Below are 14,978 nucleotides of genomic sequence, written 5' to 3'. Positions count from 1 at the left end.
ATATAATTTTGTTGCTTTCAACAAACAAAAGAACAGCACAGATGGTACCGCAAAATTAACTGGAAGTATTAAGGAAAAGCTAATCAGATGAGTGTTGAAGAAAAGACATCCACAAGTTTGGAAAACTTTTCAGTGATCTCAAATCTGCTTCTCCATTTCGTCTGGGAAAGAAAGCGACATCTGACGACTATAGCAAATAAATGACCTCGTATATAAAAGGTACTAGGTGAGATTTCCATGATTGTCATTGGCACCTTTTGTACAGTGGTAAAATACCAGAGTATGGAAGACCAATATAGGTTTAAACTACCTGCAGAAAATGTGAAAGACACTCATAACTTTTCGTTCATTCAAATCTTCTGATCCCACAAATGTTGGCATCTGACCTGATTTGTTCTTCCTCGCGAGAGAATTCAGTTAGGTCCTTACTTCAGGTTTACCTTAAGTTAAATAATATTTACGAATACCGGAGCAGCAATGACAATGATATATTTTTAGCGTACCGGTAGGCGTTCTCTTGGAACAAGTACTGCATGTAATGAGCTCAGGTATTACATATATGTAAAGCACAATGATACGAATCTCGGTTTTTGGCAATATTTTGTTTACTAATAGAACTGGAAACTTTTCTCATGATCTTTCCATATTTTTGACTGCAGACATAGTACTTAGTGAGTGTCTCTTCCGTTGGTGTAGGTTTTTTTGTGTGGACGTGGTCAATTAAAATTCAAACGTATTTAATTTTTTTTTTTATTCAAGAAGCTCAACTATATTTTATTTTAACTACAACAATCCACAATTTCCTCTTCCCGTGTGGTCTTAGGTGTGGAAATTGTCTGATTTGGCCGACTAACTTTCATAATAGAGATGGTGAGCGACACATTCACAATGTTTTGACGTTCTGAAAAACCTGTTGTATTACTATATTATACTTACATTATTATTCTAAGCTTTACATGAATTGAACGTATGAATTTAATACGTTTTTTTTGGCATCAGAGTATGGAGAATTAAACGAAGTAAAGGACATGCAACTTCGACTATATACAGAATGTCGTGAATGGACGTCAAGTAGCCAATGGGTGTTTTCCTGGGAGATCCGCCCTTTACCTTTTTGAATATAAAATTTGATAACGAGCACGTGGTCCGCGGTAGTATAACAGGGTATGTTGGACCTCTGTCCCCTTGAACTATTTATTGTGCCGGCATCGATTGGCAGGATTAACTGTATGGGTTCTTAGGTAGCTAGCCAAAGGCATGTTGATTCTACTCCTGTTGATTATAACTGCACTCCTACTGGCCTACAGGTACGTATTATGTGACTTCAAGTCGGTGCGGATATGGCATGTTGATATTACAGATGTATTGAAATGACACTGACAGTTCTTCTGTGAAAGCTGCACTGATCAGAACAGTTTTACTAAACCAAGAAGTCGGAGTGTGTCCGAAAATTGCAGTTGTGGTCATCTTTATATGTAATTTACATAGCTGTATTGAAGTGAAGCCGAATCATAGTTTTTAGGTGAAAATTGCCAGCAAGCAATGAGCAGACAAAAAAGAATTTTAATGGCAGGAAAAACAAGGAGGAAGGTGGGGGATGGACGGTTATTGTTGCCAACAATGACTAATGGTCTAATAAGATCTGCTTTACTTTCCTCTGCAAAAGACACTCCGTATGTAGTTAATGTATATGCATAGTAATTTTTATTAAGTGTGGTTTAGTTCTTCTTAATTGGTTTTAATATATATATATATATATATATATATATATATATATATATATAATATATATATATATAAACATGTCTGTCTCTTTTTGTCCTTTTCTGGATGCTTTCATCATAATATCGAAAACTATTCACTGCCTGTTTAAAACATGTTCTCGCGACGATAGGGCTGAAATATTGCCGATGTGGCGTCAAACCAATATTCACTCATTCATACATTCGTTCATTTTTATTAAGAGAATTGGTGCGTTCGCATGCAATGGTCACATTTTTTTTTCATTCCAGTTCCCTTTTTTAATAAGCCCTTTATAAAATGTGATGACAACACATTTTGAGTATAATTCTAGACCAGGGACTTCTATAATATATTGAAATTGTTGAGCACGACGTTAAACCCCAAGCACTCACTCACTCTATAATATATTGCAATTGACATCACAGTATATTATTTAGAGCGGTTAGAGTAAAAAGTGATGTTATTTTATTGACAAGAGTCTCCATTTCACCCGTTACGTGTGATCATTTGTCAACTATCTATCACTGTCGTGGCTGCACTGGTTTTACTATTCACACTGTAGTCTTATACTTTATATATTACATGTAATAGTCAGAGTGTCTATTGTGCCACAACTACAAGGAAGCATTTTGTAACATTTTGTGACCTGTTTCTGGGAAACCGGAAAGTTTTTATACGTTTTTATACATATTGCTGTATTTAGCACATGAAAGAACAACACAGCTTCTAACGCAGACCCCTAACCGTCACACACATGCGATGTAGGTTCTGTCCCAGTCACAGGCAGTGTTGCATTCACATCTGTAAATGTCTAACTGAACCTTATAAACAAGATTCTTCTACTGATCTCGTTGAACCCATACAGGTTTAACTCCGTTACCTTTTCGCGTTACTTTGTGTTCAGCGGACACGCTGGTAGCGGCCTTAAATTTACTCCAGTTCCCTCAACCCATGAAACTGCACACCTTGATTGTGTTTATGATGCACTCAGAATATTTCACATATACGACGGCGGTTATCATTATGGCAGGATTAAACCGGGCAGGGCCCGGGGGAAACCCACGACCATCTACAGAAGTACATTTGCTTAACAAATAAATAAACGTAGACCTATATCGCACATACTGATCTTCCGTTCTGTATACGTTTAATTTTGATTCGATTTCAGCTGGCTCAGATATCATTTTGCAGTATTTCAAAGACTGGGAATTCCCGGACCCGAACCAACCTTAGTCTTGGGGAACATTAGAGAAATTCTGAGCAAGGTAATGCCATATCTTTGCTGAAATTCAGTTTACAAGACACGCAAATATTGATTCACATGCATTTCTTGGATGTCTCTTTGTGGTGCATTTTTCACATTATTTTCAGTTAAATGCATAGCGCTTTTTATACTTGTTTTTTATTTTAGTCTATAGCATGCTGTTATGTGCTGCAATTTTTCTAAATTTTGGGACATTTAGCCTACTCATTTTGGCCAGTAGACATGTAATTGTAGCAGGAATATATAGTGTCTCTTTTGTCACAAGATTAGTCCATTTAATGAACAACATGTAGATATTTTTTGTTTTTCTGAAAAGAATTAAGGGAGAAATGTAATTTTTTGCTCTCGGCACTTCTAATATCTGTCCTAAAAATTAGAAGACTTAAAGTATACATGGGGAACAACTTTACAGACAAATGTTTCAGCACAAATTAATACAAACATAGGCCCTGTATATAGTGACTTTTGCCCCCGGAATCGCAAACTTGATTTTACCTGGAAACAATTTTTTTGGCTGAAAAACTGCGCCATAATCGTATATTAACTGAAGAAAAAAAGCCTCAATTTTGTGTGAATGATAAGACGGACAGTACAGTTTGATGTATAGAGTAAAATGCTCCTATTCACGATATATCTGCATATAATGAATTGGGAAAACGTATGCCTATAGACGTAAGCTTGCTAAACTGATAATAGGTATTTCGCCAGTAGAAATATTGCTAAGTACATTGGCCTGTAGTGTCTGTCAGAAATAAATGTATAGCTTTTGAAAAAATGAAACGACAGTTCTGGCCCAAAACTGAGTGTTATTTCTTGTGCGTGTTTTTGTACGTGTCGAAGATTATTATTTTGTTTTTTTTGTTATAATGCGTCATTTAAATTACAATAATTCCTAACATTACTTCATTCGGTCTGCGTTGGTATAACATGAAACGCTCGACAACTAAGTACATGTTAGATCCTCTTTATGTCTTGTGATGGCAATGTGGATCTTGGAAGCAAGGATGTCCGGTCGTAATTTTAATAAATACTGTGATTCCTGTATTGTGCATATTTAGTCCATATTGTTGCAGGGTTCCTTCCAAGCTCTTTTGGACTGGCATGGTCAGTACGGAGATGCTTTTGGGTAAGTCATTTGCATAATATTCTACGGGTCTGTTACGTGTAGTTTGCTAAATATATGTTTTGCATATTTGTGGTGACTTTGGTGCTACTTCTTAAAACAATTCTGTGTGTACACGCATTTAGCTCGCGCGCTCCAAAAGATTTTAAGCATTCTGATCCCTTGTTGTTAAATTTAAATTGCACAACAGTTTAAACATTTTTTTTTATTTATGTACCATTATTTTCATTATTACATTTATGTAACATTATTTACCAAATATACTACTTGATTACTAAATTTCATGTAAACATGTATATAGCTTAAAAATATTTATTTATATATTTATTTATTCATTTATTCGCTTTTTTATTTATTTTTTTATTTGGTTAAAGTTGAAAGCCATTCTCATGGATATTTATTTTACTTCTACGAAATATTAGTAATCGTTTCCACAGTTTTCTGTTATGAAAAAATGTTCTTCGAACTTGAGATATATATTTGCTGTATTTGCAGGTATTTTGAAGGCCACACTCCCGTAGTTGTTGTATCGGATGCTGACGTCATTAAACAAGTGCTTGTGAAGGACTTTTTCGACTATTTTCCCAACAGAAAGGTAAATGTATTTTTTTCTAGACACGCAAAGTAGTAAACTATATTAAACTGTATGTGCATGTGCCCGAGAGACCTTGTCGTTAAGAATATAACTATGTATTACCATTTACCCAAATTTTCGTCGGAGTTCTTCCATATATACAGGACGAGTTGTACCAGTCTGTAGGTGGTGTTATTGATCTGACATTTCGAGAACAACTGCTCCCATCATCAGATATTACACACACGTGATGGGAACAGTTGAAAAGTTCATAACACCATGTATAAATTGGCACAACTCGTCCTGTGTTTATTAGTAGTAGTAAAACCTCTGCATAGCCGAATATACTCGTCCACATACTTGTATTTAATGTAATAAAATGTTTAGGTCTATTCTTTTATTATTCGGTTTTTTTCTGGGATATTCGAACTTTTGTTTTTTTTCTCTTTTTACCAGCCTTACCCTATGGCTCCACGCAAGACTCACGCACTCTTCCTTGCCCGTGGTGGGAAGTGGAAAAGGATCCGGAACATCCTCAGTCCGGCGTTCAGCTCTGCCAGAATGAAGCAGGTCAGTCGACTGATAGCATTAAACCGATTTCTTTATAAGCTTTCAACGCACTTAAAGAGCCTATATAATCCTTAGATTTTTGGCCAAAAAAAAAAAAAACCATATTCCGTAATCAAATCAATTTTTCTGTATTTATCTAGAATAGGTCAAATGGTTGCCTTACAGTGAATATATTAGACAGGTGCCTATATACCACTATACGTGTATAGCCTTTAATAATTCTAAAGTTTGAACACGTTATAATGTGACCCTCTGTGTGAATTTTAGGGACTTGATTTATTACCGATTGTGAGCAGTAACACGTGCACAGACGAGGATAATTTTTTGTAAACGGTATAGTTGTTAGGGCTATTCTAAAACAATGGCAAAAATTGGATTGAATTTGCTTTGATCGACTCTTTACCCAAAATCTTTAATTTCAAGAACTGAATGAATTTCCAAGAACCATAGCTTTTGGCACGATGTAACATGAGGTCATACCTAGGACTTTAAAAATGGCACTTTTTTCTGCCTCGCTTGGCGCTCATGATCAGCACTCAGATGTTAGAGCAACAAGTTGACAAACTTAGCCATGATATGTTTTTGGAATTCAGTTCACTACTCGCCTGGGAAAGCTGTACCATGCTTTCCATCGTTTTTGTAATACTGTTTCCTGTCAACTTCGCCGTTGATTTAACACATTTTGAAATCTCATGTTGTTGTGAACAATATACAATAGCAGCAAAAATATCACCCAAGTCCAATTAAGATATAATCTTGTAAGTTTTTTCCCTTAGATCAAATTTTACAGGTAATTTTTAAAATCGATTGAATGTGTGCATCACCATGCAGTTACTTTTGTCTTTGTACTTTTGTCTTTGTTCAGATGTCCCCTATAATTAACAAAGCCGTCAGTGAGATGATTGACAACATGGAGAAACCTGCCACCACTGGAGAACCGTATGATATATTCGAGTAAGTCGTTTGTCATTTATTAATGATTAATTAGCTGATGTATTTGGCAATTGTGTTATAAATTCGTGAAACGATATATTGGACGATCCATGGATGCATCTGGTAGTGAAACCTTCCTTGTTTTATCTGTTCAAAATTAAACTTACGTCATACGTTGAGGTGAGCTTAGCGGTTAAATTGAAGTAGAGAAGCACTGGACGTATTAGTTTTCAATCACATGCTACTCTGATCACATACACATGTACACCATATGCACATATGGGGCGAGCAGTTGTCGACAGTTTAAACATTTACATGAACAGAATAAAACCCTACTTGAGGTAAAATGACAAGAGGCCGTATTTCACCGCTTAGGTGTGGCCATTTGTCAATTATCACACTGTAGTCGCTGCCCTCGCTTTTTCCACTATGCTGTAAGTCTTTTATTATATTGTAGAGCCTTCCAGAGGTTGACGCTGGACGTCATAGGCCGATCTGCTCTGGGCTTGAATTTTACCTGCCAGAAGGACCCAGATGACCCGTATCTCCGAAACATCCGATTCTTGTTCCAGGGTCTGGCCAAATCCAAACTCCTGCCATTTCTCAGTCAGTACAATTGCCAGTGTTTCGTTTTAGAATTAACTTTGTGACGTATAAATAACTCAACTGAAATGTTTTGCAGATTTTTTTTCTTCATCACACAAATCATTTATTTGACGGCTAGTGAGCGTGAACTTCTTACAGGTAATTCAAGTATACACCTATATTAATGCCATACTGATACCGGAGGAGACTATAGATTTACGCCTCTTTAACTGTCCGTCTGTCAATCAGTTTTCCGGACTTCTTTTTCAAAACATCTCGTTCAGTTGAAACTTGGTACATGGATTCACGGTGATATAAGCTACAGATCGTCCCTAGTCTGACCGTTTCGTCTATTTTCGGCATAATAATGTCCGTTTTTGTACGTTGACAGTTTTTCGAACTGTTGAATTGAACTTGGTACACCACTTCAACATGATGACTTACAGATCGAGTGTGTTGCCGTTTCGTCCATTCTTTTCAAAATTATGGTTTTTGTTTTTTGGAGTGTGAGAGAGGCTTTGACAGTTTTCTGGGCTTATTTTCTAAACAGTTAATGGTATTGAATTCAAACTTGGTAAATGTCTTCAGCGTGACAAATTAGATCTGGGGCCAGTTTCATGAAGCTCACATAGCAAAGTTTACCCTTTACTACCAGGACGACGTGTGTTGTATAGATATAAAGTCCACCTAGCCAAGGGCTACTTAACACTAAGTATGCCTCATGAAACCGGCCCCAAGTTTTGGTCCTTTTCGTCGATTTTGATCAAAATTTTGACCAAAATTTTGGCCGTTGTTTTTCTGTTGTGGCCTTTTGCATAACTAGCATTCATATCATGTATCATATAGCCTTCTACCATGCTACCAAATCTAAGTTTTATGTTTGAAAATTATGTATCCCTGGTTATATGTATGGTTATGGTGTATGCATGGTTACGTTGATGATAAATGTGTATCCCCGGTTATGTGGATAATAATGATGTACCCCTGGTTATGTTGATGGTAATAGTGTATCCCTGGTTATGTTGAGGATAATGGTGTATTCCTGGTTACGTTGATGAAAATGGTGTATCCTTGGTTATGTGGATGATGATGATGTATCCCTGGTTTTGTGGATGATCATGGTGTATCCCTGGTTATGTGGCGGATAATGATGTATTCCTGGTTATGTAGAAAATAATGGTGTAACTCTGGTTTTGTGAATGATAATGATGTATCCCTGGTTATGTTGAGGATAATGGTGTACCCCTGGTTTTGTGGATGATAATGATGTATCCCTGGTTATGTTGAGGATAATGATGTACCCCTGGTTTTGTGGATGATAATGATGTATCCCTGGTTATGTGGATGATAATGGTGTATCCCTGGTTATGTTGAGGATAATGATGTATCCCTGGTTTTGTGGATGATAATGATGTACCCCTGGTTATGTTGATGGTAATAGGGTATCCCTGGTTATGTTGAGGATAATGGTGTATTCCTGGTTACGTTGATGAAAATGGTGTATCCTTGGTTATGTGGATGATGATGATGTATCCCTGGTTTTGTGGATGATCATGGTGTATCCCTGATTATGTGGCGGATAATGATGTATTCCTGGTTTTGTAGAGGATAATGGTGTAACTCTGGTTTTGTGGATGATAATGATGTATCCCTGGTTATGTTGAGGATAATGGTGTACCCCTGGTTTTGTGGATGATAATGATGTATCCCTGGTTATGTTGAGGATAATGGTGTATCCCTGGTTATGTGGATGATAATGATGTATCCCTGGTTATGTGGATGATAATGGTGTATCCCTGGTTATGTTGAGGATAATGATGTATCCCTGGTTTTGTGGATGATAATGATGTACCCCTGGTTATGTTGATGGTAATAGGGTATCCCTGGTTATGTTGAGGATAATGGTGTATTCCTGGTTACGTTGATGAAAATGGTGTATCCTTGGTTATGTGGATGATGATGATGTATCCCTGGTTTTGTGGATGATCATGGTGTATCCCTGGTTATGTGGCGGATAATGATGTATTCCTGGTTATGTAGAGGATAATGGTGTAACTCTGGTTTTGTGGATGATAATGATGTATCCCTGGTTATGTTGAGGATAATGGTGTATCCTTGGTTATGTGGATGATGATGATGTATCCCTGGTTTTGTGGATGATAATGATGTATCCCTGGTTATGTTGAGGATAATGGTGTATTCCTGGTTACGTTGATGAAAATGGTGTCCTTGGTTATGTGGATGATAATGATGTATCCCTGGTTTTGTGGATGATCATGGTGTATCCCTGGTTATGTGGCGGATAATGATGTATTCCTGGTTATGTAGAGGATAATGGTGTAACTCTGGTTTTGTGGATGATAATGATGTATCCCTGGTTATGTTGAGGATAATGATGTACCCCTGGTTTTGTGGATGATAATGATGTATCCCTGGTTATGTTGAGGATAATGGTGTATTCCTGGTTACGTTGAAAATGGTGTATCCTTGGTTATGTGGATGATGATGATGTATCCCTGGTTTTGTGGATGGTCATGGTGTATCCCTGGTTATGTGGCGGATAATGATGTATTCCTGGTTATGTTGAGGATAATGGTGTATTCCTGGTTACGTTGATGAAAATGGTGTATCCTTGGTTATGTGGATGATAATGATGTATCCCTGGTTTTGTGGATGATAATGGTGTACCACTGGTTATATGGATGATAATGGTGTATCCCTGGTTTTGTGTGTGACATTGAGTTATCCTTGGTTATGTGTACGACAGTGATGTATCCCTGTTCTTTTGTATGGCAGTGAGACATCCCTGGTTCTGTCTGTGACAATGGTGTATCTCTGATTTTGTGTATGGCAATGACATATCCCTGGTCCTGTGTATGGCATTGACATATCCCTGGTCCTGTGTATGGCAATGACATATTCCTGGTCCTGTGTATGGCAATGACATATCCCTGGTCCTGTGTATGGCACTGACATATCCCTGGTCCTGTGTATGGCAATGACATAGTCCTGGTCCTGTGTATGGCAATGACATATCCCTGGCCCTGTGTATGGCAATGACATAGTCCTGGTCCTGTGTATGGCAATGACATATCCCTGGCCCTGTGTATGGCAATGACATAGTCCTGGTCCTGTGTATGGCAATGGCTTTTTCCTGGTTCTGTGTATGGCGGTGATGTATCCCTGGTTTTGTGTATGGCGGTGATGTACCTCTGGTTTTGTGGCCTTGTATTTTACAATGGCTCACTTTCTCTGTATTACAGTGGTGATGCCGTTTCTCTGCCACTTATTGGTTGGTGTAAAGAATCTCGTTACTTTGATTGGGCTAAACCCGGTACGGTTCCTTATCCAGGGAATGACCGAGGTTATTCAGGAGAGGCGGTCACGACCGGTGAGTATCTCACCACAGATACGACCATCATTCACGAACAGATTCTAATTAAATGTTCATCAAAATGCAACCGGTTGTTTTCTTCTGATGTGTAATTCGTATTGTCCGGTAATATTATTACTGAGCCTAAAAGACGGCATTCAACAGTTTCCACAATGAAAGTTAATATATTTAATTATCCCCTGCTTCTATGCTGACTGCCTATTTCTGATTATCTTTTTTGATACGAATTGTAATTTTGCCGAACACTGATTTGTATTTCTTTATTTTTCCATTTAAAGACAAGTACAGGCTATGTAGATCTGATAGAGCTGATGTTACACTCAGAAGTTGCATCCGCTTCCGATACGAAAGCTTTTGTTCATCCCAAACACATTCATGCTACCAAAACAAGGGAGACAATTTCTACGAGCATGGTGGAGGATGTGGCAAACGCAAACAAGAAGACCGTAGACTGTTCGCCGAATGACTCCGGCATTCCTGCGTTTAACAAACCATTCCACTGCCAGGGATTGACCGAGGAGGAGATCATCTCACAGAGCATTGTGTTTCTGCTGGCTGGTTATGAGACCACGAGCACAACACTTGCTTTCGCGGCCTATGCTTTGGTTACCAATCCTCACATCCAAGAACTGGTCTGTCGAGAGATTGACCAAAACATAACAGCAGATGTAAGTCAACATTTATGTATTACCCAAATCCTCTTCCCCTGTGTAAATCTAGATATTTATAAAATATATATCTTGGAAGTAAAGAATTTAAGGGCGTGCCAAAAGCCATGTCTTCACCGCTATCCTCTTGAACACAACACCCACCTACAGATACAATTGCACTGGTCAAGATAACATGATGACAAAACACATCGTGGGAGAGACAGGCGGGGTAGAAAGTAGCAAAAATATTGTTACATATACCTATGACAGAACAAAGTCAATAAAGCATTTATTTATTACAACTTTCCTTGAAAAGATACGCTTACCTTGATACCTTTAAAGAGATTTTGTGCTTTTACCCTCTTATGGTAGTAATGGCCCCGGGGACTGGATCGCTGGTCAGGGATGGAATATTCGAATCTAGATCAGAGACTAATTCCACAAAGCCAGCTCTAACTGATACATGATTTAAGTACTTATTTTGGACTGTAGAAGACAGAACTGGTAGCACTGAATATGTGTTAAATACAGACACCTGTTCAGAATTTAACTTCTGTGGCCATAAATTACATGTGTATATATATCGAGCTTTTAAATTTTGGTCGAGTGAAAAATTTCTTCGAGAAATGTGCCACTGGCTGGGTGGGCGTCAGTCTCAATACGGTTTGTCAGGTACGTGAGAGGCTTGTTGATTTGGTGTTAGCTACCTATAAATCTGAATACCATCCTGTAGATGATTTATTTATTTATCTGACTGGTGTGCGTCTGTCTCCGTACTCGATAATCTTACGCAAATTGAATAAATATATGCAAGACTATTTGGTTGAATATTTGCTTACGAACATTCAGCAAGTAGGGGAGGAAGAATACAGAATGGCGGAACATTTCCAAATACATCTAGGCTATATAAGCTGGTATATGTAGTTTTATGGCAATAAACTAAGCTTTCTCACAAGACTAGAAAAATGCAGTTATTGTTCTTTATTATATGCATGTAATGTATTGATTTTAAGTAAATTATTTTTTTTTTCACACATGTGACAGTGTTTATGTTTTGCCTGTTTTTCAGACAGAGGTCAGCTATGAGACTGTTCAAAACCTCCGCTACCTGGATATGTTTTTCTGTGAAGTTTGTCGCATGTACCCCACCGCTGGACTGTAAGTCAGCTTTATTTCAAAATCTATATTTTATTAATGCATAACGACCGAGTTTTGTCCAGCCAGAGCGGCAGTCATGTAAAGTTCAGCTGAGTCTGGATTTTATACGGCTGTATATTTTACCTCTTTTAACAGGTACTTGATGTAAAGTGCATTGTTCTGCACAAAACTTTTTTCGGTTTCTCCGTCAAAGCTGTTTTGTATGATTTGTATTGTTTTATATCACATCAATAGTTCACTGTGTCACGGATATCCCTAAAATGTACATACACGAATTTTATGGAGAGTTTTTTTTTTTTTTTTTGTCACCATTTTCTTTTCCGACATGTATCATTTTCTTTTGAACTCTCTGATCAAAGCTCATACCTGTCAAATTCTTCCTTAAAATGGATACCGTATATTTACATCTGATAATTTGATCGTTGCTGATAAAGTATAAAGATAAGATTACTGATAGGCTAACATTGCCTTTGTGATGATGTCCGTGATGGCGAGCCCCGCCCCCAACCCAAACAGCCAGAGAACATAGTTATTGAGTAATCTTTGACTCTGCTTCAGAGGTTTGGTCTGTTCAATAATCAAACGTCTGTTTTTTTCTTAGGGTGTGTACCCGCCAGGCGGTTAAAGACTGGTCGTATAGACACCTGCGTGTGCCGGCAGGTATGGCTGTTCAGGTACATGTCTGGGCGGTCCATCATGACGCTAAATACTGGCCGCAGCCTGATCTCTTCGACCCCGACAGGTATTTGTGGTAGACACCTATATCCACCTAAACGCTTTTAACAACTGGAATCTCTCAGTTCATAGCATTGTTCTGAAATAAAATAGCAGGCGTTGAACTTTGGACAGATATAATGGTTGTCGTGGACAAGATAAGTATTAATGTAACATTTAAGGAATGCAATATAAGATGAAGCCGCGCACACCATAGTCCCCTGAACTATGTGCTAAAAAAGTGATTGAGCAATTAAATTGGCTTAAATATGTGAACAGCTTCTCATGTAGTCTTGTGCATTACATATAGAACGTCATAAGAATTTTGTCAGATGATTCAGTTGGTAGAGCGTCCGCTTTGCGGGCGGTAGATCCAGGGTCAATCCTGTGTTGTCACACCTAAGACCTTAATAATGAAGAAGTTGTAGCTTCCTTGCTGGGTGTTGTGCATTATGGGGGTAGTGCAAAGACTGGTCGACCCATACCCTCGACACTTGATATAAACGGGTTTTCATACGCTGGACACTTTCCATTCATAGTCTCTCATACCCTTGATACTTATCATTCACAGGTTCTCATATATTCTTGAGTCTTGACACACAAAGGCTCTCATATTCTAGACGCTCGATGCACACATGCTCAGATATCCTTGACACTTGTTACACACATGTTCTGATATTCTTGACACTTGTTACACACAGGTTCTGATATTCTTAACACTTGTTACACACATGTTCTGATATTCTTAACACTTGATACACACAGGTTCTGATATCCTTAACACTTGATACACACAGGTTCTGATATTCTTGACACTTGTTACACACAGGCTCTGATATTCTTAACACTTGATACACACATGTTTTGATATCCTTGACACTTGTTACACACAGGTTCTCGCCGGAGCGTAGAGGTAACATCAAACCCTTCTGCTATTTACCTTTTGGGGAGGGACCCAGAAACTGCATCGGCATGAGGTTTGCTGTCATGGAGGCCAAAATTGCTCTTGTTCGAATTTTACAAAAGTATACGTTACATCGATGTTCTCAGACACAAGTAAGTATATTCATAAATGCTCAGAGGGAGTTATTGCAATTTGTTAAGTTATCTGTCTTTCAATCCCCAGGACACACGAGGTACGGGTTTAAACCTAACCAGGGACAGGAAATTTGTCGATTAACTCGCGCTTACTGGTTGTGGGGCTATGAGGACAATAAACTGTCGACGACACTCGTATGGGCGATTGCGCAAACTAACGTACGATGAAGATGACATGTCTTTCACCATTGAGTACGACGTTAAACTCTAAGCACTCACTCACTCACTCTTTCACCATTGTGGTGTGTATATCTCCGATGTCCTCCACCCATAAAGCTAACCGTCATCATAGAAGTGAAAACTTATGGCCTTAAACTGCAGTTAAATAAATGTTTTGGTGGTTAAACGTGCGTAAAGCAGTTGGTGAAGAAATGTCCTATTTGTCATTCCATACTATTGAGAAGTTTCCAAGGCTAATTCGGACCTGTCAACACAGTCATTGCCCAAAATCAGGCTGTCAAAAGGTAAAATCGGGTAATGGAATTCTGATGTACAAAGGTGGCTTACTGGCCGTCGTTGTTTCCTTTGAATTCTCAAACATTACATCTAATAAACTCCCTGACTCAAATCCACAACCGAACCAGCAAGAACCATGCTGGCAATAACGCTGAAGTGAGGAACCTTTCCACGATGATGAGAGTTATATATTTATATATGTTGATCTTGATGCTTATACTTTTTTGGCAGGTTCCTGTGCAGTTTGAATCTCAGGGTGCAGTGAATCCCAAGCAAGGTGTGGTCATTACACTTGAATCGAGATCACCCCTACCTCACGGAATATCAACAGAACAGAGGGATACAAAGTTTCCTTTTAATCCAAGTTAGGCTGGTTACTTCATACGCCTGTACATTCAGCATGTATGCTATATGCCGGTGCATTCAGCATGTATGCTATATGCCGGTACATTTAGCATGCGTGTTTAGTGCATATGTTCACCCCGAACGCTTGAAATACAGGGGTACATGTAACTGCTTGGGAAGATAACGTTTAACTTGTGCACGAATATCTAGTATTTCACGTGATTGCTGATGTTCAGCCACCACGTTTGGCGTGTGTAGATACATCCTCCAAGGATGACACGTTGACGTTCTTTCACGACTTTGACGGTTAGGCGTTCATACACCGCGTGCACACGTTCTTCCAGCATATTTAACGTGTGCACGTTTATCCA

The 14,978-nt window shown here is 38.4% G+C and overlaps 1 protein-coding gene across 1 annotated transcript; it reads left to right on the top strand.

Moving 5' to 3' along the window:
• The first annotated feature begins 1,078 nt into the window (after window positions 1-1,078).
• LOC135465697 (cytochrome P450 3A8-like) lies at window positions 1,079-14,631 on the top strand. The gene is made up of 13 exons (XM_064743047.1): window positions 1,079-1,164; window positions 2,912-3,008; window positions 4,081-4,133; window positions 4,626-4,725; window positions 5,161-5,274; window positions 6,140-6,228; window positions 6,665-6,813; window positions 10,056-10,183; window positions 10,465-10,854; window positions 11,906-11,994; window positions 12,596-12,736; window positions 13,602-13,764; window positions 14,494-14,631. Exons 1-13 carry the CDS (start codon window positions 1,079-1,081, stop codon window positions 14,629-14,631), a joined length of 1,737 nt encoding a protein of 578 aa, XP_064599117.1.
• The last annotated feature ends 347 nt before the right edge of the window (window positions 14,632-14,978 follow it).

This window comes from Liolophura sinensis, chromosome 1 (genome assembly GCF_032854445.1).
Source record: "Liolophura sinensis isolate JHLJ2023 chromosome 1, CUHK_Ljap_v2, whole genome shotgun sequence".
Classification (NCBI taxonomy): Eukaryota; Metazoa; Mollusca; class Polyplacophora; order Chitonida; family Chitonidae; genus Liolophura; species Liolophura sinensis.
This window is presented reverse-complemented; position numbering and strand designations above follow the sequence as displayed.